Source organism: Micromesistius poutassou, assembly GCF_964030765.1.
Source record: "Micromesistius poutassou genome assembly, chromosome: 13".
Classification (NCBI taxonomy): Eukaryota; Metazoa; Chordata; class Actinopteri; order Gadiformes; family Gadidae; genus Micromesistius; species Micromesistius poutassou.
In genome coordinates this window covers 6,639,614-6,666,137 of record NC_140283.1, presented here as the reverse complement: position 1 = coordinate 6,666,137, position 26,524 = coordinate 6,639,614, and the positions used below count along the sequence as shown (strand labels likewise).

Below are 26,524 nucleotides of genomic sequence, written 5' to 3'. Positions count from 1 at the left end.
ATACATAGTGGACTCATTATAGGATGAAATATTAACAGGCAAGTACTGTGGCAGAGGTGTGACTGGACCCTTGTAAACTATCACCAGAGCTGGCGGGCTCCAGCGTCACACAGTAGAGTGTGCCACTTCACCAGGCACACATACCACTCATGGCTCTGGCAGCAGGGCCTAACCTGGCCGTTTTGAAGGCCTTGTGTAACGTGCAACTCTACTCTGACATGCAACTCTAACGGAATTTTTTTTCCAATGGCTTGACGGGCAGCTGTTAGGACGTTAGGACGTCTGTGGGGACCCTGACATCACTGAGAAAGAAAAATAAGATTTGCCATAACAGTTTGCCCACTCATAAACAGTGGCTTTGAGATCGTTCTCCATGGGATTATACGCTGATGTGATCCTTTGTTATTCTGCATTTGTAAGATTCAAGCCAAATGAAAAAAGCTTAACTTTGAAGTTCATGTGACGCGGTGTTGACAACGTTCAGGATTCCCTGTACAGAACTCCCACAGCCAGAGCCAAGCTAACCATGCCTCCGGAACACCCTGACCGGGATTAGGACTGAAGAACTGAGGGCCTCACCGGCGTTGCCCCCAGAGGACCTCTTGAAGGCCTCGTAGAACTTGGACAGATAGAGCACCAGCAGGAGCTGGTCCGGCCGCTGCTCCAGGGCCAGCTCCTTCCCCGTGGTCACGGGCTGGATGCCAAACTCCCGCTCCGCCAGGTCAAACGCCAGCTGGTTGTTGGATGCCAAGTCCTCCGCGGCCAGGGACTCAAAGTCTCTGAGGAGGGGGGGGGAGGGGGGGGCGTCAAGAGGATCGAGAGTCCATCGCGACCGGGACGGGATGGAAGGAGGACAAGAGGAGAGATAGATAGATGAAGGAATTCAAAGAGGACAGTGCAAGAGTTTATATAAACAAAAGAGTGAACAAGAGTGAACACCCTACAAAGTGTGGGTGCTTTCGTAAAATTGCGTAAGCAGGAAATAGGGAGTGTGTGATTGAAATGAGGCTGCATTTGTCCCTTTAAATGGAAATTGTAATTGACTATACTGAATGAGTTGACTGCCGAGTTAAATGCTTTGTATGGATCTACACACACACAGACACTCATCTACACACTTGTGAGTGTGAGAAACAGCCCTGTCTGACAGGTGAAACAAGTTTCCATAGAACTGCACCATCGCAAACAAGGAAACATTGTCACATTTTTCAAACAAGGACGTGAACATTAGGGAAGAGTCACAGGTTCCTGACAGAAGAGATAAGCTCATTTCCTCCTCCATTTCCAGAGTAGTGTATTTCTGGCTCAAGCTGTCGATTTATGAGTTGCTTTGCATTGCTGCAAAATTATGTGTGTGTGTGTGTGTGTGTGTGAGTGTGCGTGTGTGTGTGTGGTGGGCTTACATGAGGTCAGGTCTCTGGTGGTGTATGAGTGCACAGAGGGCCAGGCCGTTCCTCCAGGAGGAGCCCAGGTCGGTGACCTCCACTCCCCTGTAGCCCTGCGTCTGCTTCTGGCACCAGGTCAGCAGCTCACTCTGACGCACCACTGCCTCTGACAGAGGGAGATGGAGGCAGAGAGAGACCAGTGAGTGAGTGAGTGAGAGAGTGAGAGAGTGAGAGAGAGAGAGCGAGAGATGTAAAGTCCTTTGAATTCTGCAGACTTTATTTAGTTTAGTGTTACAGGAAATTATAATATGTCTAAAGTGTCTGTCCAATTGGCCATAAGATATACAACGTATAGCCCAGTTAGGACTCTCCATGAGAGACATGCAAACAATTTCATCTCAAGATGACCACATTCCATACTGGTGTTACACTATAACAAATCCCTCCAACTCTGGAACTCTGAAGCTTCTGGTTGACTGACAGTAAGCCATACTGAATGGCTCTGACATTGCAATGAACAGCAGCATGTGATCAAACACACATAGAATCTACTGTAAGATCTTCAGAGGTGTTGAAGGCTGAAGTGCTAATAATAATGATTGGTACACATTTTGCTTAAAGAATTTGAATATATTCCACTTTATAATGAATCCTCAAATGACAGCATCTCCAATACATTGGAAATGTTCATAGTTCAGAGTTCAGAGTTGGGACACAGATGAAGACAGTGTGTGTGTGACAGCCGGTGGAGTATTGAACAAAAAGGACAAGCGATGTCAAGGAGCAAACTAAAAACAATTGTGATGAAATTAGGCAACATTATCAGTATTGAGACACGATGTCAATGGAATTCAAATCGACATTTTAATATTCAAAATCTTGGATTTAACCTCACTTGACTTCACTTGATATCTACTGCTGATAGAGAAGGCCTGTGGAGGAAGAGTATGTTCCTGGGTGAAGTATCATCCGTGGGCCAGAGCCTCACCTGTACTGGAGAAGTTGGTTGATCTACGAGAAGGTCCTCGCCTCTCTACGGGATAGGAGTGCTCCTGGCCGTTCATCAACAGATGACGCACCTGAGAGAACGTATGAATTCAATACATTTACATGGAACTCTCCTTCACACTTAAAGACACTTTACAAAATAAAAGCTAACCCTAACCTCAGCTGATCATATGACCTATATACTGTATATCCCCTCATCAAATGGAGCTCACCATTTGCCTGAAGAAGACCCAATAGGGTCGAATCGTTGCTGTGAATCTTTTATTAAATGAATATGGGAGCTTAAGCAGTGCTGCGGACATTACATTTCTGTCATTCTATGTTATTTCATTTGTCCTGCACCTCGCCAGTAGGTGGGATATGCACACAGCTACTTTTTTTGTACTATACAAAATAAGACATAATATAGAGGAAAATAAACAAATAAGAAAAACATCAATTAACAAATTCACATTAAAAACATGCAAATTAAGGGGCAAAAAGAGGAACAGAGAGGTGGAGGAAAAAAGAAAGGTGTTTTCAGTGATGCATACATGATGATAGGATAAAGTTATGTGTTAAATATATATATATATATATATATATATATATATATATATATATATATTTAAATATCCTGTCAGCCTGACCTGGTGTGGGCGTATGACGCTGGAGTTGAGGTTGGGGTAGCGGCTGCTGGGCTCTATGGAGTACTGCTCAAAGTGTTTGCTGATGTTTTCTGTGGTGGTCTGAGGCAGCAGCCGATACAAACTCTCCCTGGAGAGAGAGCACAGGATCTAAAGCTCAATGACTTCTTGACAGGAAAGGGCTCTTTGACTTGATGATAAATAACATGGCAGGAAAAGGGCTCTTTGATTGATGATAAATAACATGGCAGAAAAATAGCTATTTGATTGATGATAAATAACATGGCAGGAAAAGGGCTCTTTGATTGATGATAAATAACATGGCACGGGAAACACAGGAAAACGGACGAGAGAGCAACGTTCCAGGACTGTCATTTAAACTAAGGGTGCGGTAATCCAATGGCTTGTCAGCATCCATGACATTCTTCCAAAATCTATTAAAAGTGCAGAATGTGGCACCAACTATGGGCTTTGCAAGTGAACCAAATTAAAAAAAGGTGATCACTTCAGAGAAAGACCTCTTCTTCGATGGTATCCCAACATGCAGCCATCAGGTGAACTAAACACACCTCTCAGCCAGTACATCCAGAGGGCTGCGTCCCTGGGTCCAGCCCCGGACCATCCAGGCTGTATCAAAGGCAGCCAGGAAGCCCCGGGCACAGCCGGTGCCCATGGGCCAGAAGGGCTGTGGGCAGACACCACAGATGGATATGAGTGGGGAGAAGCCAGAGAGAAGGAGGACTCAAAGCCAGGAACACAGCTCCCCTCTAGAACAGGACAATAACAAGGCTTCTAGTCTGCACATTCTTCTTCGTACAAACTGAGCTGATGTTATAGACTAGGGCTGAACGATTAATAGATTCAAACCGAAATCGCAATGTAATAGAACACGATTTGCAAATCGCAAAGGCTGTTTTTTTTTTTTGATAAGTAAGATTCGTATTCATCTTTATTTCACAATTCAATAGTTAAATAAAGATGTTATAATATCAATTAATGCATCAATTCATCTCAACACATAGGCCTGGCCTAAAGGAAAGAGCAGTTCATATGTTGACTGCTTCCAATGTTGTGTTGGGTCATACTACAGAATGATTTATTTCTTGTTTAGTGAATAATACAGAACATAAGGAACTTAAAAAAAATCTAAAAAAAAATCATACTAAATCGCAATATTGCTTGAAATAATCGCAATTCGATTATCCCCCCAAATCGTTCAGCCCTATTAACGACAGATACATACTCTCTTATATTACATAGGGCCGAGCTCGACGGTTGGCCTTTACGTCACATTGACCCCCGCACCCACACGGTACCTCCAGCAAACTGTCCCCCACCAGCGCCACCAGCAGCTGGCGGCCGTGCTTCTCCCGCAGCAGCGCGGCGTTCTCCGAGGCGTACATGGAGGTGAAGTCGAACATGGTGACGTCGGGCTGCTCGTAGGAGTTGACGGCGTAGTCCAGCGACGGCAGCTGGTAGTTGGTGCCAAAGTCGGCCGCCTCGCGGGCGTAGGAGCGCAGCGCCTCGTTGTCGATGTTGTCCCGGTGGAGCAGGCGCTCCGTCTCCATGTAGTCCTGCGGGGGGGGGGAAACACATCATCGAACACATCGTCAGACAGCGCACCGCCCCACTCAGTACAACGTGTTGATGTATCAAAAAAGTGTGATATTTTGCACTATTTTTTTTGTATATATTATTTATTTTATTTTATTTGACCTAATTTTATCCTTTTGTACTTATTGCACAGTGGGTCAAACGCAATTTTGATTCCTCGATTTGTCTTGCACATATTTAGGAATTGACAATAAAGCTGACTCTGAACTCTGAACTTTGAAATGGGTTCAAAGAACTAGGAAATAAATTTGAACTAGAAAATGTCTTTATGAATCCTTTACACTGCTCAAGCAAATACTAAAATAATACAAAAAAAAACGACAAAAAAAACTATTGCCAAGCACAATCAATTATCAATAACAGTTATAAACCATCAGGTCTGCATACACACACACACACACACACGACAGGCGATGGTGTTTATTTTGTAACTTGTGAGCCATGTGGGAACATACCATCAGGCCTGTGCATGCCTACGAACACACGACAGAGGCTCAAGGAGGGCGGAAGGGAGGGACTGTTGGAACTTCTGTGTGCGTATGCATGTGAACGCTTCTGGAGTTCAGTGAAGATGATAGCATGTTAGATATCTATATATAGATATCTATCTATCTATATATTTATACATGTATGTGTGTGTACCTGATAACGTGGCAGATGCCTGAAAATGCATCTGCCACTTCTATTAAGATGTCATCTTAATATGATCCAGGCAGTTTCCCCATGGTATAATAATAACCTTGTTACCCCGTCTAATCCCTGCAAAGACCATGACTCCTGAGGTTTGGCAACTCCAGCTCATAGTGTGTGTGTGCATGTGTGTTGTTGGAAAGGAGTGGGGGGACGGATACATGTGTGGGCATAAACAATTACAGACCATTTCATTCACATCCCCCCACTTGTTGACAAAGCATGTAATGCAATGCCCTTGCACTCCCTTTTAATAGCACACACACACATGTCTGTCTAATGTCACTCTCTAATGGGACTCTCCAATATGTCCCTTGTGAGAGCTTACATTAGCACACAAATAAAAAGTAAAAGCGAACTCACGTTTAGGATAACACCTTTGTCCAGCAGGCTCTGCTTCTTAGCAGTCATGACAAAGTAGTGGGTGTTGTCTTTGTAGTAAACTATATTCTCCAAGTCAATCCCTGTAAAGAAAAAAAGAAGCCCATAATAATAGAGGTGAGTCATGACAGTGATTCAAGAGCCCGACTGTAACCCGGTTACCTTTTAACATTATTTACTCCTATATGCATACTGTTCTTAGGAACGGCTATTAGGTGCCCACCTATAGTATTAATTAAATGAATGCATGTGAGTTTTAGGTTTATAAACTGACCCGTTTCCTCCTTGAGGTCGAGGAAGAACTTTTGGTTGAATATGAACGCCACCCCACTGATCTCCTCCACGCTAGCTTCCGCTGTGGTATTCCTGTTCACAAAGTTGGCCGTGATAGCGATGGCCAGCTTCCCACGAAACTCCTTCCGACTGAAACCTGTGTGGGGTTAGGGTGGCACAAGGAGGTGTGATGCATCATAAAATGTAGGTGCATTCGGGATACATCGGTAAGTTAAATTAGAGCATTTCAGTGTATGTGGTTGATGGCTTGTTTAAGCAGCCTAACCTGGCCCGAGTCATGTTGATTAGACTCTGTGGCTGGATGAGGCTGCAGACCTGTGGTGCACACTAACCCCAACGCACACACTATGAACCGGCCATCACCACACACACTCAAGGAGAGCTCTGAGCGCTGACATCCGATGTTTTTAGACTCTTGGCCTGGGTGAAGTTGCACAGCTGTGGTGCATTGGGCATACAATGCACAGTATGGACATGTCTCTACTGTGCTTGCAACATTCTGCTAGCCAGATTTTTCCAACAATGCAATAAACCGGTTTCTTACATAAACTCCCAGTGTCTGAGAAGGCCAATAAAGCTACCTGCTGGCGTGTGGCAGCCACCTGGGTGGCAGGAGCAACTGCTACAGGTATAAGAAAGTAAAAGCCTTAACAGGACATAAGCCTCTCAAATGCAGAACGTTTCACTCACAGCTGAAATGTAAAGGGTCTAAACACATATCTTCCATCTGAAACTATGTCAACAGGAAATGCTTTTCTCGGTCAGCAGTGCAACATGCCTAACCTCATTTCCGGTCAAAACCTAATTTCACAGCGGCTGGCTTGATGCTGAATGTGGGCTATTTACACAAACCACACATACAATATCGGCCACTTTAAATCACCAGGGTTCGTTTGCAGTGGACTATCTCTCACCAGGTTTAGTAACAATAGGATAATCTCTCCAGGGTTAGTTAAATGGGACTATCCATCACCAGGTTTAGTTGGAGTGGGCCTTCCTCTCACCAAGATTAGATGGACTCAGACTACCCCTCACCATCTAAAGTGTTTTTGCGTCCATCAGCTCCGATCACAACGTCAAAATCTATTTCCGAGACAGGATGGTCCGACGGCTGGATCTCAACTCGCCACCCAGGACCTCCAAACAGAAAACATTGAAAAAATTAAAAATACTGCAGCAGGCCCAAGTATGTCAGCATGTTAGCTCAGGCTAGCTGTTTTAAGATTAGCTTCATAGGGTTAGTTACTTAGATATTCATGTCTCCCAATAGAGGGAGAGCAAAACCAGAGGGATGATTTTGGTAATACTTTTCTATGTTCTAATGTATCGTTAGCCGTACAGTAAAGACAGGAGTTATATTTAGCATAGATGCGTAAGCATGTAGAAGACTGTGTTCAGTCTTCTACATGCTTCTACAAGTACAGACATGCTCTTCTACAAGTACAGACATGCACACACATACTTACTGTCAGTGTCGCTCTGGTCCTCAGGTGGCTCCAAGAGTTCAACAAACTCTACGTTGACGTGAATCTCCACTCCCAGGATCAGACACACCTTGATCAGCATCAGCTGGAGCTGGCGGATACCTGAACACACATACACACACACACACACTTTTATTTTCTTACTCAAATAGTACATCAGTATTGTACAGGAAACACTGAAACACTTAAATCACACAACAATATAATTTTTTCTCTCACTTCCTCTCAGTTTCCATCTTGTATTTTAAGTATGTTACAGATTGCCACTTTGTGTCAATGGTAATACCTTACACACATCTTTTATAAAGACGAAGAATTACAAGGCCGTCAAATAGCAGATTATAGTTGGGGCAAAAGTAAAAGAGCTCCGGACTTATCCAGTTATTGGCATTAATTCGAAAAAATTAAGTCAGCAAATGAGTTGGGATCTATTTCGGATCAGTGCACTCATACTGCTGTCTCACAGGCAGATGTCTTTATCTGGTAGCATTCCCCTACCATCAGATGGAACAGAAAAGACCATGACTGAATATATAGCTGATATAACAAGTGAGGCTGGTGATATAGTTCAGTCAGCATCTTTGCAGGGGATATTAATACATGACACGGTTGCTAAAGCTGGACGGGGGCGGTATGGGTGAGCGGGGGTGTGGAAACATCCCACAAGGAAGATAGATTCTAGAGAGACAAACAGCAACGGCTCTTAGAGTTTACAGACACACAGAGCCAACACCAACACTGTGTGATCAGTGTCCCTACCAACCCACCAACCCACCAAAGCAGCAAATCCAACAGATAGTAATTCAAGCCTGGCTTATGAAGGCAAGCTCTGCCTTTGTCGGCTCACAAAATCCCATCTGTGTGGACTGTAAAGACCAGACAAACCCATGGGAAGCCATAGCAATATTTATGGTCCCGAAATACTTTGTGGTTTCTTCCAATAAACAAGAGGCAGAAGGGGATTTTTTCTTTTCCATGCATGTTCCACACACTGTATGGGCAAATTGTGTATTGGTAGTTGCTTTATAATAGAAAATAATCCTTGTGACAGGAACAAAAATAGCTTCAACCAGCTTCTGGCCCATTATATTATAATGGGATTCACATTTTCATTAGTAGGTCTACAACACCAGTCCAATAAAATAACTACAAAACCCAATAAAAACAAAGGCCATGGTCAAGGTGGTCGTTTGGAGGGTCAAGTCTGATTCAAGTCACTGGTACCTTTCTATGAACGGCTCCGGCCCATCCTACATCCAGGACATGGTCAAACCCTACACCCTAGCTCGTCCACAACGCTCTATCTACGAGATCACTACAAGGTGGCACCAGCTGCCTCCCAACAAAATAAGGGATTTTGAAACTGTATACATCTTCCATCGCAGACTGAAAACCGATCCGTTCATAATGCATCTTGTCCCATGAAATAAAAATAAAGTATCATTTTGTTTCTATAATAGAGCACTTGAAGCATTTTCCTGAATTTATTAGGGCTGGCCCAAATATACATTTTCAGTTTTCAGATATTTGTTAGGTTTCCAAACGAATATCTGAATATTCGGCATATTAAGAAAATAAAGAAAAAAAAGGTCATACAAAGTGTGTATGAAAAACAAAACGAATAACAGAATACTGAATTGAGATTAGAATACCAACCTAACGAACAAATATCCGAATATTAGAATATTCAAGCTCAGCCCGATAAATTATATGTACTTGCTCGATTCCTGCACTCTTTGGGTTCTATGTTCATGGTTGAATACACTTAAAGTCTCTTGGACAAAAGTGTCATCTAAATGTATTGTAATGTACTGTCAAGTCCAAGACTCACTAATGTGGTCGAGGGACCCAGCGCAGAATTTGCCATAGAAGTTCTTGGCTCCCAGGGCCCGGAGGTCGTGGATGGTGTAGGGCCAGAGGTGGAGCACGTTGTTCCTGGAGAAGGTGTCCCTCTTCTCGATCACCACCACCTTGCAGCCCAGCAGAGCCAGCTCGATGGCGGTCCGCAGGCCGCACGGCCCTCCGCCCACGATCAGACACTGAGGGCACAAGAGGCAGGGGGGAGTCAGAGAGGAAATAGCAGGGTGGGTGGACACGTATGGCACCAAGACAGACAAAGCAATAACAGCTAATATTTATTAATGACACTCACTGTTCAAATGCATCCACACTCGCTGTTTTTTTGCATACTATGACTAAGGCAACAATGTGTGTAAACAGTGTGTATTAGAATATTTGTAAAGTTTCTTGTGCCTTCATTTATTCATTGAAGGATTGTTGACACAGACATTTGTGTGTGTGTTGTGCATCAAGGAATATTGGATGATAAGGGTAAATGGAAATGTGCATCAACATAACTGAGGTGCAGCATTTCACTGACCTGAGACACCAATCTAAAACAGCCAACCGCTATTATTTTATTGATACAATAAACTGCTAGAGCTGGTGCCCCTGGACCCGACCCCGGATATATGCGGTTGAAGATCAGGGTACAATCAACATGAGAACTTTTGAGAGAAAGGACAGAGAGATTAAGGGAAGGGGTGAGAAAAATAAGGACGAGGAACTGTGGGGAGGAAGCTGGAAGTCTTGTCAGGAATGTCTGCAGTTGAGACCCACCCTGCCAATGGCTCGGCTCCAATTCCAAACTTTTCCCAGTCAGAGTTCACTTGAGGAGTGAAAACTTTTCCCAGGCTTCTGAATATGGAAAAACTTTCCCCATACATTTAGGAAGACACTAAGAAGAGACGCAATAAGAGGAATACACCTCATCAGTCATGTGTAGTTATCTGTTCCAATAATGCAGTGTTTCTGAGGCTTTCTGAGTCTCAGATAATGGCAGATAATGGTTCCTTAAGAAGGAACTCCCTATTTGGGCCTCCTTATCAGTAGGGTACAAGCCTGTGGCCTTCCTCTGGGGGGGGTCTTACAACTTATCTATCTTGAGGAGTTGTCATTCTTCTACCACACCAAACATCCTGACCACAAATGCCCGACCAGATCATGAAAAAAATTTGTGCTGCTTTGGCAAACATAGATTAAGTCCAAAAGAGAGTTCAGAAACAGCAAACCAAACCAACCCTCATCATCAGTACATGAATAACATTTGTTTTATTTGTCACAGGCAAAGCGATTAAATATAGGCCTTTCCCATATGCACGTAAGTCGGATAATCTCTGGATAATACCCGGTGGTGCTGTATGTGTGTACACAAATGTCAGAATCCGCCCCTCCAGAGTTTAACCTACCAGGCCCCTAGTGTAAAGCATCCGAGAGGCAGAGGTTTCACAACGATTGAGTGGGCGTGTTGCTGATGTGTTGATGACATCTTTATCATGCGACTGGTGTGGAATGGAAGTTGATCTGCTTTGTACTTTTTTCTTCTTGCCTGTAATTCTAAACTTCTTTCAGCTTTCCACTCTTCTATTGATATTGCGGATACATCTAAATAAATGCAGTATTGATATCACCAAAAAAAAAGAGTCTGAATTACAGAGTCAGTAGCCATCTCCGATGTGTTGTAAACAAAACACTGCGACTACCGCTGCATATTATTTGTGTCACGTCCCGCCTCCTACACACTGTACCCAGGTGCCACCCATCGCGTGAAAGTAAACTAAAGTATACAGAGCATTTCCAATATGTGTGACCACGTCTGATGCGGCTTATTTCCTGTTGTGTGTTGCAAGTGTGAAAGGGCAACTCCTGATCATCGGACCAGCTTCACCAGTGTTAAGCCGTAGTTCATGTGTGAAAGGCCTAATAGAATAAAAAATACAGATATGGCGTTGGTGTCGTCAGCCTTTGGTTTACATACAAATGTATTGATGGTGTGGAGTTGCCTTCTATAGGTGCCGCCGTTTTTTGTATAATTTTAGAACCAGATGCGGAAACCATCCATATTTGACACAGAGGGATTGTGCTTGAATGGGTGCTTCACAAGATTCTGTGGCCAAGACTCCAATATTAAACCCTTATTATGTTTTTTATTAAATAAAATTGTAAATGGGATGGGGGTTTCGGTATCCAACCACAACAAACCACCTATAAGCCATTACAGGAACTAAACTGTAGTCGTTTCCAAACAACAAACAAACAGGCGGCATTAATGGCACATGGCATTAAATAAATAAATAGCATTACACAGCATAGCATAGCATAGACACCATTGGTGGTCTCATGGTCTCAAAATTATCTCTCTTACCTTGGTGCCTTGGCAGGCTTCGCCGTGGTTATAAACCTTCTGTCCGGCCCTCTTGTCAAGTTTGGTCCACAGGCTTTTGACCTTCCAGGAGCTGATGGCTGCCTTCAAGCGGCCGTAGAAATGTGTGTAGTCCAGCGGGTCCAGATCCATCTGCCTGCAGAGGATGCTGAACGCCTGCAGCGTCCCCTTGCAGGTGGTCGCTTGGACAAACGTCTCAAACAGCTGGCCAGCCTGCACCGTGCGTTCATCCTCCGTCTCTCCCATCCTCCCTGGGAGGTGAGGTGCCTCTCCTTAGTCCTCACTTTGGTTGCCTCTTTCTTGTGCGTTTTAACAATTGTCTCCTTCACTTCACTCCTAGTTCGGACTATCAACGGAGAGCGTGGCTTAACCTGCTTCTGGTTTTCATGGCCTTTTGATTCTGAGGAAAAAAAAAAGGCAAAAGAAGGCTTGAGAAAGAGAGTTGAAGTCACCATAGAAGAGCATTCATTGCTTGTATTTGGTTTTGTACAGGCGATACCCAAGTGAAATATCACACCCCATACCAAACAAAATAAAATCCCACTAATAACCAAGGGGACTTTGTAACCATTGTGCTATAAAACATCCCCAGTCAGTTGACAGAAACAAGTGGTTGTGTTTCACTCCACATACCCTTCCAGCATGCTTCAATGTTGTGGAAAACTCTGAAATCATATCAAGGGGAGGTCACATTCCATGCACGTAACACACACTGGAAACAAACCGCTGGGGTCGACCTTGTTGGCGTCCGGAGTGCCCTGTCCAGTGTTCTATATGTAGGACCCAGGGGCACACGTGGTCTACTGGTTATACTACAAATATGGACCTTATCAGCCATTATCTCTGCACAGGCTTGTTGCTTAGTATCCAGCACAAATACTGCCAACAATAAAGACCACATAATGTTGGGTTCAAATGTTCATTGGCTGGACATATCATGTTGCTTGCTCTGGCTTCACTGAATGCCTGAAATGATTATAAACAGCCTGCACAAATGCAAGGATTTCAGCAGAGTGGTCACATGTGAGAAGGACCACATAGTGCAGCCCTGTGAGTACATGGAGTAGCTTCAAACTCACACATTCCCCTTTCCCATGGATCACTTCCAGTAGGCACACAGATAGACAAACACAATTGGATGAATTTCGATAACTTTCTAACTGTTATGATAACTGATGATATGATAACAACCTGCTCTCCCACTGAGCAGGTATTAAAGCATATACAGTATGCACACTGAAAACACTTAACAATAACAATAACTGTTGAAAAGCACTGAATTGAAGAATGAATTAGGATTTAGTGTGAGCTGCTGTGTGCAGTGTGTGGGATTTTATGTTTAGGTAATCGTGCTGTGCTTTGAGTACACAGAAACATCAGCTACAGTGAATCATTGCATTTATATTATAACCAATGTCTCTACAGTGTGCAACTCAACTGACTGCTCCATCATTCTGTTTCAGGCACAATCTGCACCAAGTTCAAGAGTGGCCCATGGGGGAGGGATCAGATCTCAACCACCAAACAGAGCTTGGCAGCAAACACTAACCTCTCAATTTCTACACCCACACTTACTGCAAACCACGCACACCCATGGACACTACTTGAAGTCTGTCTCAGTCTCTGTACATAGTTTCCAAACTCTTTCAGTTATCTTGAAGACTTAGGTAACATATAGGCTAGGTTAATAGTAAACAATAGGTCTTTCATCCAGGAACATTTTGAAATAAATGTTAATGATCTTTCAGTACCAAAAACACGATTTTTGAAAAAGGTAAGAAAATGTGTTCCAATACACTTCCAATGCACTACACAAAATCCAGAAGACCTCATGATCCTCACCCCTTCTCTCCATTGACATTGGTTATACGGTTGGGCACATTCCTTTATTTGTATGGAGTAACTAGATATACTATGTCTTATATTGCACACATATTCTTCACTGTGCAGGAGTTAAATATAAACAAAATAGCCCATATAATCTTATATTCAGTGTTCACATCCTATTAAAGTCACAGTCTAGCTATATACTGCAGCAACATCATATGTCTGTCATTTATAACCCAAGCACAAGTCATTTTGAGGGTTCAGGATTAAGTGTTGTTGATAATAAGGGCCCTGAAGCCCTTTGAGACAGTGATTGTGAAAAATATAAGTCTTTCTTGTGGTCGGTAAGGTCGAGACACCCGGCGGCCCGGTGCCACGAGAGGGCAAAACGGTGAAATGCCCCCTCAGCTAAATATTGTACTTCCTTAGTTTTGTATCCATATTTCCTATGATCCTATCACACTATCGCCCAACTATCGGAAAAAAGGTAGGCTGCACTGAGTTGGTCCAGCCTACAAAATATTGAACTTGCAAAGAGTGTACCGTATTGTAATGGATTTACTGTATAGGGTGTGTCACACCATCGCCAACCCATGAGAAGAAACTAGTTCTGGGGAGTTAGCGATTTGTTGACAAGAATGAAACGATAAAGGGTGAGGTTAGTAGGTCAGCCTGAGGGAAAGGCAGAGCCTTTGTATACCAGATAGGTTAAACCTGTGGTATTGTACCACAAGGGTCCAGACGTCAGCTAACCTAAAACCAGTACACACTTGTGTTATGAAAATACTAAGGCAAGGCATATGATAAGGTTTGTTTACAAGTCATAACATAAAATGAATGCAGTAAAATCAACCAAAATATAATAAAAGTAAAAAGGTAGAGGTCAGATGAATGTGTTTAATAATTTAGTTAAAAGGGCATTGGTCATTGAAAGTCTCTTATGTATGTATGCGTGTATCATATGGTTGTAATCTGAATAATCAGCCTAGAGCAGTGTAGTTCCTGATTACATGCCAGAAGCTTTTTTTCTGGACGGTAACCAGAAATATCTCTGTACCACATCAGTATAGATGTCTAGTAAGATAGTTCTATAACTTTGGACAGCAGATAATGGTCACAACAATAAGATAATCTTCAAATAAACATATGCAATGTCAATCGATCAATTTCTGTATAAACTGTTTAAGACTAAAGAGTCATCCGAACTTAGAACAATTAGAATAATTTCTTTGAATAATAAACATACAATATTCATGCAACAAACATACAATAATCTGAGGCCTCAGATGGAGTTCGCCCTGCGTCTTCGCAAGGAGAAGTCCAATGCATTGGCAAAAGCAAGGACTGCTCATACAGTGGCACAGGTCTCAGAAATGCTGAGAACAAATCTGCTCCCTGTTACGGCCCATGCAGGGTTATGTTTTCTCTTGCAGGTTGGGCTGTTTGGAGACACCTGATGATTGGGATCCACTCCTTTATAAGCTGTCCCAGTCTGTGTCCCTTGTTCACCGGGATAACACGTTTCCCTCTTAGTTCGCACAGGTTAATCGTCCCTGTGTTACATTTGTTTTTGTTATGTAGAGTTTTTGTTAACAGCACATTTTTTTATAGTTTAACTAAGTTTTGTTAAATAAATATACTTTTACTGCTTTAAACTACGTGTGGCTTCTACATTTGTTGTGGTCCAAGAGCTGACCATAACATCCCCAATAAAACATATTGGTTTACCAGATGGCAGTCAACGATTGTCAACCCAGTCAAAAGCATTATTTGATTTGATCATTGACAATTGCTATGTTGGGAGACGTAGTACTGCCTTATCGGTTGGAGACCTTGATCTCTGATCACCCCAAGGGCATCCGGGTACAGACACACCCAACAAATGGCAGTTAATTAAATTTCCCCATTACACTCTCTGAGGTTAAATGTCTAGTAAGTTACACAGTAGTTTAGTTTAGTAGACTTTCTACACAACATCAGCTATCGGACCTGATGTCTCTGAAATTGCAAAAGATGATTTTCCAATGATTTACTGTAAAGCAGTATACAATGTGTAGAGCACTGTATCTAGAGTTGTGAGACACCTAATTTTCATTCGACACTTTAAAGGTTGAACGCGTTTTAAACAGAGACTAAAGCCAGGCGTGCTGTTATTCTATATTTATGTCCCGGTAACGACAGCATAACATGAACTGGGTATTAAATTAAGCCTTGAAAACAGCTGATCTTTTATTTCTTCTAAATCATTTTAGGGTGTATATGACCCTTAAATACCTGCTTCAAAGTACAATCAAACTTTCTGTGACAGTGTCACAGGATAAATGTAACCTGGGGACAATAGCTGAAAGACATTATCGGTCATACTCAGACATTTACCATCCAACATTAGCTACTGTCCCTATGATGAAGCAGGCTGTTAAATTGAGAGGTGCCAAGAAACAGGCGTCAGTGTCTTTTTCACTGTGTCTGCCAGAATTTGTAAATAGACTAGAATTGGTTAAACAAAGCTGAATAATGATTCATAAATAGTATGATGATGTAGTCCTCATGTTTGCAGTCTGGCCTTACAAGACCTGTTCAACCATTGAACTCACAAGATCTGCTCAGCCTTGCCTGAACATGCTAACATGCTAATATTGATACAGTTTGAGTATGCCTAAGAGAAGGTGTTTGTATGTCAACACTACAGGGACCAACACTAAAGAAATTGTTCTCGGCAATGGTACAGCAACTTCCTCATCGGAAATGCACATGTGCTTAGATTATTAAATGCAAATATTAGAGTGCATACAAATCTTCCAGAGACGTACAATTGAAATCAATGTAAAACAGTAAGGATTTATAGTCAGGAGTAGTTTCTGATTAGTTATGATGAAATCCAGTTAAAAGTTTCCTTTATTGTAATGAATTGATCATCAACCCCCCCACTGTACAAATAATTAACTTGGTTTAAACCAAGAACTAAAAGGGAATAACAAAACTCCCATGACAGTCAAAATACAATATGATAATCGTTGTGTCTTCAGTTGACATGAAGTCAGATATAGTTTAACATATTGACTGAGGAGGGAAGCAGATACCTGTTCACACCAGTATCAGGCTTGCATGGGTAAGACAATAGCCAATTAGGGTTAGAGACAATATGACTTTAAATAGGAGAGGATTCTTCTCTCCAGTGTGACCAATAACCAATAACATCCCCTTCAAAATCCGGTAAACCTACAAAGAATAAGCACAGCTACAGGGCAGCTTTGGCCAGAGAGGTTACTCGTGGCTGCAATGCAACAGCCCTCCACTGGTTCTGGAGTAGATCTGGTGAATCTAAAGTGTTACCTGATACCTGCATACTCCATATCTTTGCTAGAACAATCCACAGCTTGGTTTAGCAGGACCTTTTTGCAGAACAAGCCCAAAGGAAGTATGGTTTAACTGGTACAGTAGTGACAGCTGAAACTCCCATGTTTTGCTGAGAATATATAGAAAAGCTCAATATAAAGTGTTGCATGTGGGCTTAGCCAATATTTCTAATCCGTCTAGTATTAACACAGTGTAGCAAGGAAGTTTGGAGCTGGCTTTAGCCATAGGCTAGTTAATGCCGTTTGGTCATGACAACAAAGTAATTAGGTTTCTCCTTCCTTTGTAATGGCCAAATATGTTTGGATAGAGGGTCAAGTTACCATCAGAATTAGTCTGACACTTATTTTGTCAATAATTCCATAGACCTTATAGTTGGTCTGTAAAGATATGAATCGCTACTGTATCGCTGTATACTGTCAGATTATTGTTAGATAAAGAGAAAATAGAGACTATTGTGTCCATTGTTACAAATCCGTCCACTCCCACCCAAGGGCTTAAAAAAGTACATAAATGTATGTGGGCTTGGTTTAGATTTAACTTAAGAACCTCCTCATTATTGGATGGGATTTGAGTCATGTGTCTTCAGGATTTTACAGACTAATAAGCATTAGCTTTTACCAACAGGCATGAGGTCAGAGCAGAGCAGAGAAATAACAGTGACGGAATGGCCTCCGTTCCACTGGAATGCCAATTAACTTGGTTGATAAGTCCCTAAAAAAGAATCATCTCTGCAAGACCTCCTGGGAGGCTGTTTAAGTATTGGTATTGTAAACACTAAATATTGCCACAATGCTTCCTAATGTATTGTCGACAGGTTTAGGCGGAGCATTTAATTTTCAGTCTGTTTATGTTAATTCATTTTGGATGCACTACCAACCATGGCAATTGTGTAAATGAGTACATATGAAGTGAACTGAAGTCAATCTTTGCATAATGAACTGCTACCACATGTGGTGGTTAAGAGTGGGGACATACTGAAGCTTAAAGTGGTGACACTGGCCTCCCTAGTGTATTTTTGTCTGCTCCCCTCCGTCATACGTTCTATGTTTCTATCTTGCTGTCCCTGACTCCCACCCCCTTATAAGTCTGTCAGTTATTCCAGGAAGTGGCAGCTTGTGTGACGTTGTTGCTGACGAGGAATACTTTAATTTTAAATATCTCCAGATTGGTAAATAGAACAAAGATATCAAAGTCAGCAGGATAATAGTACATTATTTGTTAGACCAAAATAATAATGTCATTGTTGTCAGCCTACATATTCAGTTTCTATCTGAATATAGTTATATTGCATATAAGCTTTCAGCTTATAGGGCTTATGCAAAACGGACACTTACGTTTTTGGCACTGCGTCTGTTTAGTTAAACGTGTCAGTTTAATTAAACGTGGTTAAGCACTTCTTGCAGATCAATTAGGTAAAACTACAAACTCAAACCTTACACTACAACAAACGACAAATAAAGACTCATTGCGCTTCATGCTTTGCTATGGATTTTAGAAACCACCTGCTACACACCATGCCTGAGAATGAGATGACCATTAGCAACATCATGAAATCAGACGCTCATATGCATTACATGCTGCCTGTGTGATGGGGAAAACCTTGACTGTCCGCACTACTTGCAATGTTGTGGACACATTCCAATTCCAATTATAGGACATTCATAATAAGGAAAGCAGGGAAATGTAACCTACATTTGATCCAATTAAACCAGTTTGCCTTAAATACGGTAGGCGATCACTTAGAAATATATATTTGGGACATGGCTACTCGACCTAGCTTAAGCTTCACTGAGGATAACTTTAACCAAACATTGCACTGGCTGAGACACTAACGTTATAGAGACGTTGTCCTTAAGTAACTTTGATAAATAATTCAACAACCCACAACATGTAGCCTTAATAATACTACGATACTATAATAATACCAACAAACGGCCAACCACAGACAGGCAGCCCCGTTGTTTCCATCAAATTCACCATGCATAACTACTCAAATCCGAGTCAAATCCGTCTCCAGTCTACTTACACATTAGTGTCAATTTTGTAATCCGTAAAATGACAGCTCTTGGGTTGAAGTCAGCGTTGTTGTCTTTGGGACTAAATTGAATCGGTGTGTACTGATAAGAGCCGGTGGATAACTCAGCGTTGGCCGCTCCTGACAGCTCACATGACGGTCACTTGGACCCCTTCAAGTGCGACTAAACTCACCACACCGGAGCGCCGCTGGAAGGCGGTGCTACCTACAGATTACTCCAACCACATCCAATGGGATACATTTGGGAATATCAATGTATAACACGACTGACCGTTTCAATGGGTGTGCGTCAATGGGGAAATACTTTTAGGAGACAAGTACGGGACCAAGCTGGACAACATGATGCACAGGAAAATACCTGTGGATGGAATTTCGCAAGTGAACCGACCACCAGTGGCTCCCACTTAAATAGTTTCAAAAATGTTACTTACATTTAACCTAAATATATAGGCTAAATCTATATGATCAATAGTGTGCTCATTTCTGTCTCGGTGTAGACCTATGCAGACTATTTTCTCTGTCGTTGAGTTCATTCCTCATTCTGTCTCACGTTTCACGGTAGTCCATTTACTGCTCCGTGGCAGCTGTCCACTGGGAGCCAGGGCCGTGCCCGGTATCAACTTCAACGATGCATAGCAAGCGTCAACAAGTGACTCCAAACCTTCGACCATTTAACTATGTCCTGCGCTTGGAGTTCCGTGTGTGCAAACCTGCCACTTCATAGCATCAACAGAAAACGGCATAAATGGTCAAAAATATAGCCTACGTGGGTGGTCCAGAGGCATGTACAAAAATGTATATTTTTTTGTGGTTGTATGGGTACAAACGGTAGCAACGCGGTTTTCTTAAAAAAACAAATAAGTGAACGACACCATCTAGTGGTAATGATATGCAATTACATATATATTTTTTCTTACGGTTATTATCACCAGACAGATTGACGCTGGAAAATACTAATTCGTTTACATAATATAATCTTAAGTAATTCCAAAAACTTCAGCATTCTAACTGGGCAAAAAATGTTTTATAGCTATAAAGAGAACTTAAAAATCATCTTTGGAGAAATGTCATATTGGCTATTAAAGACAGTGAATTAGGACATCCTTTCATATGCTATTTAAGTGCACAAACTATGTGAGTTTACGTATTTATTTCCTGAAAAACCAAGGCACTTCATCCCTTTGTCAAGCCATTCAACTTGAAACTTTATGGTTGATTTTGATTTCCCCCTTCTCTTCCCCCCAGACTTTCCAAATAAAACACGTTGTTCAGATGTGTCCGGCTGTGAGCTCTGCGTCATGCGTCAGGCAGCTCTCCACGGCGCGCTTTCTTTACCCTGCTGCTCTAGAACGAAACCCAACGAATAGTCGCGCTGCTGTTTGGAAGATGCAGTCGGTTGTGTTGCTTCTGAGTTTGAGCTTTTCTTTGCTCGTGGCCGGAGGACGCGTCGAAGACGCCGTGGAGCGTGGTCCAGTGAGCCTTAATGACATGTTTCGAGAGGTGGAGATGCTGATGGAGGACACACAACAGATGTTGGAGGAGGCTGTAGACCAGGTCAGAGATATTTATGCTAAAATACCTTCATTTGTTTACTTTAACTCAATTAGATTATAGACTTTGACAAAACACACGTATGTAGACTTGATTTCCTCCAGAGCTACACTTCATTTCTTTTAACCACATCCATATCCTCAGATATCTACGGAGAGTGCCAAATCATCCCTATCGTCACTGGCTCTGCCCGGTACCTTCCATAACTACACTTTTACAACCGACAAGGTACGTAGGCCTATTTAAATCCATAATCAAATATTAGGATATTAATCATCTTTATTAAAAAGTTGACATAAAATTTACAAAAAATAAGTTGTAGAGATAGCCTACTTATAGGTCTTCGGAAATTTCTGGAGTTAATCCAACAATAATGATAGGCCTATATGAATATGTTATATGTAGTGCATAACTATCATATGAAACAAACAAACAAACAAACAACCTAGAAGAAAAGGGAGACAGCCATGGCTTGTTGCTTTTTCGCCATCTTGCGGTGACATATTTTTTGTCACCGCACCATCACAATGTGTCTATTCCCCATAGACCTACTGTACACTAACATGATTGTAGCAATCCAATACATTGTAACACATGAAATTGGTTACGTCATTTTCTTATGAAATTACCAATAAATCAACTATAGGCAAGACACAGAACACTCCCAGAACAATCCCAATTTAAACGTGTAAATGTTTTGTGTTGTATTATGCTTTATATCACACATCTAAAGGTATTTATATTTGTAAATGTTTACTAATTAAATTCTTAATAATTTGCCTTCTGTAGGAAAGTAATAACAGCACAGGAGAGTCTCACCTTTCACATGCCCATGTGGAGATCTCCAGCCAGTGGAACAATGTCGATCATGTGAGTTTTAATGAACAGTCTGTCTTTTCAGTCTAAGTCAAAGCCCTGTGTAATGATCTGTATTGCTGTTCAGTTCACTTAGTAGCTGCACTTTAAACACACAGAACCAAACACATTTGTTAACTGTACTTACTTCAGACATCAAGGTTTTGAGTGACATTTTTGCCCAAACAGTAAACAGTAATGGCACATTTTGTATAATGTAATATACAACATCAGCAAGTTGTTTGAGAATCTAACAGCATAGTACATGTTGATCTAATAGCCTGACTCAAAAAGAACCATAACTGATGTTTATGTATCATATGAAAACAAATATCCAACTGCCCTAGTTTCAGAGCCAATGTTTGCCTTCCATCCCATTTTTTTCCATGGCTAATCAGGCCTGCTTATGATGTAAACTGCTAAAGCTGTTTTGTCAAACAAGAGGCTAACAGAGTTAATCCTTTCAGCTACATTTCAGTTACATTTCCATTGGCAATTGGGTGCTTTTCCTGTCTAATGCTGCACTTCACTCAATGACAATTTAATAAAATCTTAATGCAGCAGTTCTTGTTGTCCTTGGCTTGATGATACTGAAATTAAGAGCTGGAATACTTTCTTTGGCTTTATTTAACCCAAGCAACGTCTTACAAGGGTGAGATCATCCAGAACAGTCAGACCAACCATATACTTATCATAGTTTTAACCAAGAAAAGACCAGTATGGCATTAGGTCATGATTTTTCCTTGCTGCATGTGTTGCTATTACAACGTTTTTACAGCACTGTTAATACCAATTTCTTTCCTGGCAGTCTTGCGTGTGTGGCTACATTAATAGAGCAGGCTCTTGCTAATAAAACCAACCCAGGGATGAGACGGAACGGGCATGAAGAGTAGACGGGAATGTCTGTAGAAAATGACTAAATCTGCTGGCATTTCTGAGCCTTTATGTGGTTGACTTGTAAAGTCACTAAACAAAAGTACATCGTTCAGTTTCATGGCCCTTGAAGAGTAGTTTATACAGATTTGAAATTATCCGTAAACAATTTTTATGCTTTATATTGGCAAGGCAATGTATGTTTTGGAGGCAGTAGAAGATATCTTCCCCTATGAAGTGGAGGAGATGATATCTAAACAATGACTACTGGGCTTGGGTGATTCACAGCAGCTGCTGTCATCTGGGACATATAAAGAGGACTCATGAGTGGGTTCCGTGGCCTACAAGTCTGCAATGTTTTCTGTTTACCTCAATGATGTGTTATCTTGATATCAGAAATATGCATCAAAACCTTTTGTGTTTTGTGTTATTTTGTATAGTACTATATTTAACTATTTATAGCAAAGATTCAGAAAGCTGAAAAGAAGAGGACAGCCTGTAATTCAGTAGACTAGTTAAATATGACTTATTTGTGGGATTTGAGCAGTTGAAAGTTTCAGTAACAGGATGAAAGGAACACTGGAACTCTGACTAGAAGCGGGGAGACATTATTAGAGACAACTGCCTTATGTTCAGCTAGGTGAAGGAGAGCTTGGGAGTGGGAAAATTAGTTCTCAAATGTTTCCTTTCTAGACTAGAGGAGAAGAAAAGAAAAGGAGAAGAAAAGACGAGAAAAGGGTTTGTGTGTGTGTGTGGGGGGGGGGGGGGTGGTGTTTATCGAAATGTTTATCTAAGTTGATGTGCATGGGTGTGGTTAGCCTATGTCCTTGTAAGACTGCCATGGAAACACACACACACATCCCTGAGTCACTCGCCAGGGTACTAATTATGTCATAAGCCATCGAGTTCAGGAGATGGCTTGGCTGCTGTGGTAAGCAGATGATGTTCTGTAACAGACTGTACTATCTCAATCTTGCTTCCCGAGCTTTGATTCGGTTAAGGATTGAGGGAATTCAGTGTTCCTACTCCCAGGAGACAGAGGAGAGACAATTCTAAACATGCAAAGCCTGGTTGTGGCAGGAAGTACTTTCGTACACCGAAATCCAGGACATGGTTTACAACTCATCGATTGAGTAATTCTGTAGTCAGACTATACTAATTAGATGTAATTAAAACAAATATTTTACAGATTTATACACTCCATGTTTCCGTATTAAAATCCAATATTTGACTATACAAGTAATGTGCATTATTGATTTTCTATTTAGTTCATGTGATCTAATTACCTAATGAATGGCAATGCATATATAAAAAACTTATTGAAATATGTAATATATATTCAACATATTTCCTATTTGCAACCTGCTTGCACCTTAATGCAAGATTGGAAGTAATGCAAATGATATAGAGGCAGATAAGATCAGGAAACAAGGGAACAGGAAAGGACAGCACAAGTAGCTAGAGATAACCTGCTCTGTGACTCAGCTCCTAAGTCGTGTTCACAAGTTGTTCGGCTCAGCACCAAATAAACCTCTTAAATGTGGGGAATTATTTAGCCAACTGTCATTTTGGACTTCACATACATTGTTGTGATTGTTGACCATCTGGATGGATATTGAAAATGGATTTTTAATGATGGCCTAAGGTGGTTTTATCCTCGTTCCCTCCAGGAGTGCATGATAGATGAAGACTGTGGCGACACAAGATACTGCTTCTATGAGATTGAAAAGTCCAGGTGTCTGCCATGCATCCCAACTGATATGGTGAGTATATGGTATGCAGCCTTTTAAAATGAGTGAGTGATATAGGCAACCTAATACTGTGTGTGTGTGTGTGTGTGTGTGTGTGTGTGTGTGTGTGTGTGTGTGTGTGTGCGTGCCTGTGCGTGTGCCTGTGTGCCCTCAGCCCTGCACTAAAGATGAGGAGTGCTGCTCAGATCAGATGTGTGTATGGGGTCAATGTACAGAGGACGCGACCAGTGGAACAGAGGGAACCATCTGTCAATCCCAGAGGGACTGCAGGCCAGACCTCTGCTGTGCCTTCCAAAGAGGTGACCATGACATGCTGCTCACGCCCATAGACCGTTTGCTTGTGACACTCTTCATACACTGAAGAACTTTTCTCTTCCGCCAGCCATTAAGACTTGCAATCAGTCTTAGATTTGTGTATCTGAGTCATGTTTTAAATAGTTGTAGTGAATTTGTCTTCTGAACCATGGTGTTGTTTGTTGTTTGTGAAGACTTTCTACACCTGAGAACTGCATGTAGCAAAAGCTTAACCGAGGGGTTTGCTTGTTAAAAATGCAATGATCTGCAATCTTCAGGATGACCACCACCACAACACCAGAAGAAGTCAATTCAATAATGGAATATTTTAGCCTTTTTTGTAATTAGCCTTTTTTCCACCTCTAATTTCCTCCTCTCTGCTCCTTCTCTTTCTCTTCTCCATTCCTACTCTGTCCCGTCTCCTCTTCTCTACCCTACCCCTCCTCCCCATCTCTATTTCTCCCTCTCTTTTCCGCATCCTCCTCAGCATATCTAACCCCCCTCTCCATCTCTACTTCTCCTCTCATTGTCCCTACTCCTCCTCTCTGTCTCCTGCCTCATGGTTCTCCCGCCTCTCCACAGAGCTGCTGTTCCCTGTGTGCAACCCCAGGCCAGAGAAAGGCGAGTCCTGTGTGAACCACCCCAACCTGTTGATGGATCTGTTGTCCTGGGACACGGAGGGGCCCCGTGACCACTGCCCATGTGCCGGAGAGCTCCAGTGCCAACCTCATGGGTGAGAGCTATGATGGACAGGGAGTGGACAGGGAGTGTGGGTGTGGGTCAGCAATAGCCTGGCTATTGCCAGGCCAAGCTTAATCGTAGATTGCACGTTGGTCTGGGGAAGCTGCTGTCATTTTCTTCAGCACAAGAGGCGTGATCATCGGGCGGAGTTAAATTGACTTGTACGCAATTCGCTGCTTGCCGTCGCTTCCCTCTCGCCATTGTGTTAAACCAGCCAATAGCGCGCCAGGGGGAAAAGCCAGCTTGGTGATTGGCTCCCACAAAAACGTATCGAAACTAGAAAGAAATGTATTGCTCTTCTCCAGACCCTTCTGCAGGGTGAACTCAAATCGCCAGCAGAATGGGCAGGGCTACCCAGTCTAGGTCAGCACAGCAGTGGCCTGATGCACAATGAAATATGAATAGAAGAGCAATGAAGCGCTTAGTATTTATCCTTCAATATATGGGGCGATCGATTGTGAAAATACAAAGAAAGCACTTGCAAATCGTGCAAGTGTGTATATATATATGATCGGTTAGGCAATCTTATCTGCAACAGGAACATTTGGACCAATGGTGGAATGGTGAACATTTGCTTGCACATTTGTATCTCCTATTTGAAATGCCAACCTTTATTTGTCATGAAGTGTATTTGTTGATGTGTCCACTAATGTTACTATACAATTGTTTCCCCCTCACAGACGTGGATATCATTGTGGAGAGTAGCTACATGTCTTCAAAAATGGAAGACAAGACTGTACCAGGAAGAGGAAAACTGTTTTATAGTCCTATTAAACTATTCAGTTGCTCTAAGGTTGAATTACTTCACAATTGTTTGTATCAATTTACAGATGTCACAAATGGTCCATGTAGGGTGGTCAGTTATGTGTGCACTATGAATATTCACCGGAATGCAATATAAAGGATTTTCTTTCACTCAGAAGCCAGAACTAAAAACAACCACGATTTTAATCTTGATTGGAGAGGGCTGCAAAAGGCAGCGTTGAACACTAGATGGCAAAGTTGTATATTTTTTTGTGCTTTCCAACCAGTCATATAGTCGGATAACGGCGTATGCGAAAGACGCTGAACACTAGACATGTGTATGTCTTTGGTAGTTTATTCAAATTCTGACCATGCAGTGCCAGTACAATCCTATGGCTAAAGGGAAAATATTTTATATAAATTATATAAAATCAAGAAAATACCGAACATTAATTTCGGAATGTCTTTTGGAATGTAACTTTTTATTTTACGGTAGGCCTACTGTTCAAATTAATTGGTCAGTCTATGGTGGCCAGTTTTTCTGTAAATTCATCTTATGTTTTGAAACGACTGAACTAGAAAATATTCAGTGTATCTATGATTGACAATGTTGGTGTGATCAGAAATTATCCACTTAGGACTACAACACTGTTTTATTTTTACTAGCCTATTTGGTCATGTTCGTGTTCTATGTTCGTATAAATTCAATAGGCCTACTCGATTTTTAATAAACGCAGGCCAGTGGAGACCTAAGTGGTTCTGTCTGTCAACGATTATGTTTTTTTACCAGAC

General features: G+C 41.8%; 2 protein-coding genes across 5 annotated transcripts in view; one reads left to right on the top strand and one right to left on the bottom strand.

The window, feature by feature from the left end:
- Positions 1–19,235, bottom strand: part of mical2b (microtubule associated monooxygenase, calponin and LIM domain containing 2b) — a gene marked incomplete at its 3' end in the record, with an annotated part of 35,952 nt that extends 16,717 nt beyond the window's left edge. For 3 of the 4 annotated variants that reach the window (XM_084477670.1, XM_084477672.1, XM_084477673.1), the window contains exons 1-13: positions 18,915–19,235; positions 11,687–12,104; positions 9,314–9,521; positions 7,465–7,584; positions 7,034–7,135; positions 5,979–6,134; positions 5,687–5,787; positions 4,336–4,593; positions 3,589–3,704; positions 3,023–3,149; positions 2,374–2,464; positions 1,404–1,551; positions 580–779 (exon numbers count right to left, since the gene is read on the bottom strand). In XM_084477670.1, coding sequence (XP_084333796.1) covers positions 580–779; positions 1,404–1,551; positions 2,374–2,464; positions 3,023–3,149; positions 3,589–3,704; positions 4,336–4,593; positions 5,687–5,787; positions 5,979–6,134; positions 7,034–7,135; positions 7,465–7,584; positions 9,314–9,521; positions 11,687–11,950 — 1,891 coding nt within the window. In that variant the 5' untranslated portion in view covers positions 11,951–12,104; positions 18,915–19,235. The remainder of the gene's footprint in view (positions 1–579; positions 780–1,403; positions 1,552–2,373; positions 2,465–3,022; positions 3,150–3,588; positions 3,705–4,335; positions 4,594–5,686; positions 5,788–5,978; positions 6,135–7,033; positions 7,136–7,464; positions 7,585–9,313; positions 9,522–11,686; positions 12,105–18,914) is intronic. The other variant, XM_084477671.1, reaches the window with a different exon arrangement.
- Positions 19,236–20,309: 1,074 nt separating this feature from the next.
- On the top strand, positions 20,310–26,485 carry dkk3b (dickkopf WNT signaling pathway inhibitor 3b; the record flags this gene model as incomplete). Its single annotated transcript, XM_084477260.1, has 7 exons — positions 20,310–20,477; positions 20,619–20,702; positions 21,264–21,344; positions 23,873–23,965; positions 24,108–24,252; positions 24,830–24,980; positions 25,669–26,485. The coding sequence occupies 7 exons, from the start codon at positions 20,310–20,312 to the stop codon at positions 25,691–25,693; spliced, it is 747 nt and encodes a 248-aa protein (XP_084333386.1). The 3' UTR covers positions 25,694–26,485.
- Positions 26,486–26,524: the final 39 nt, after the last annotated feature.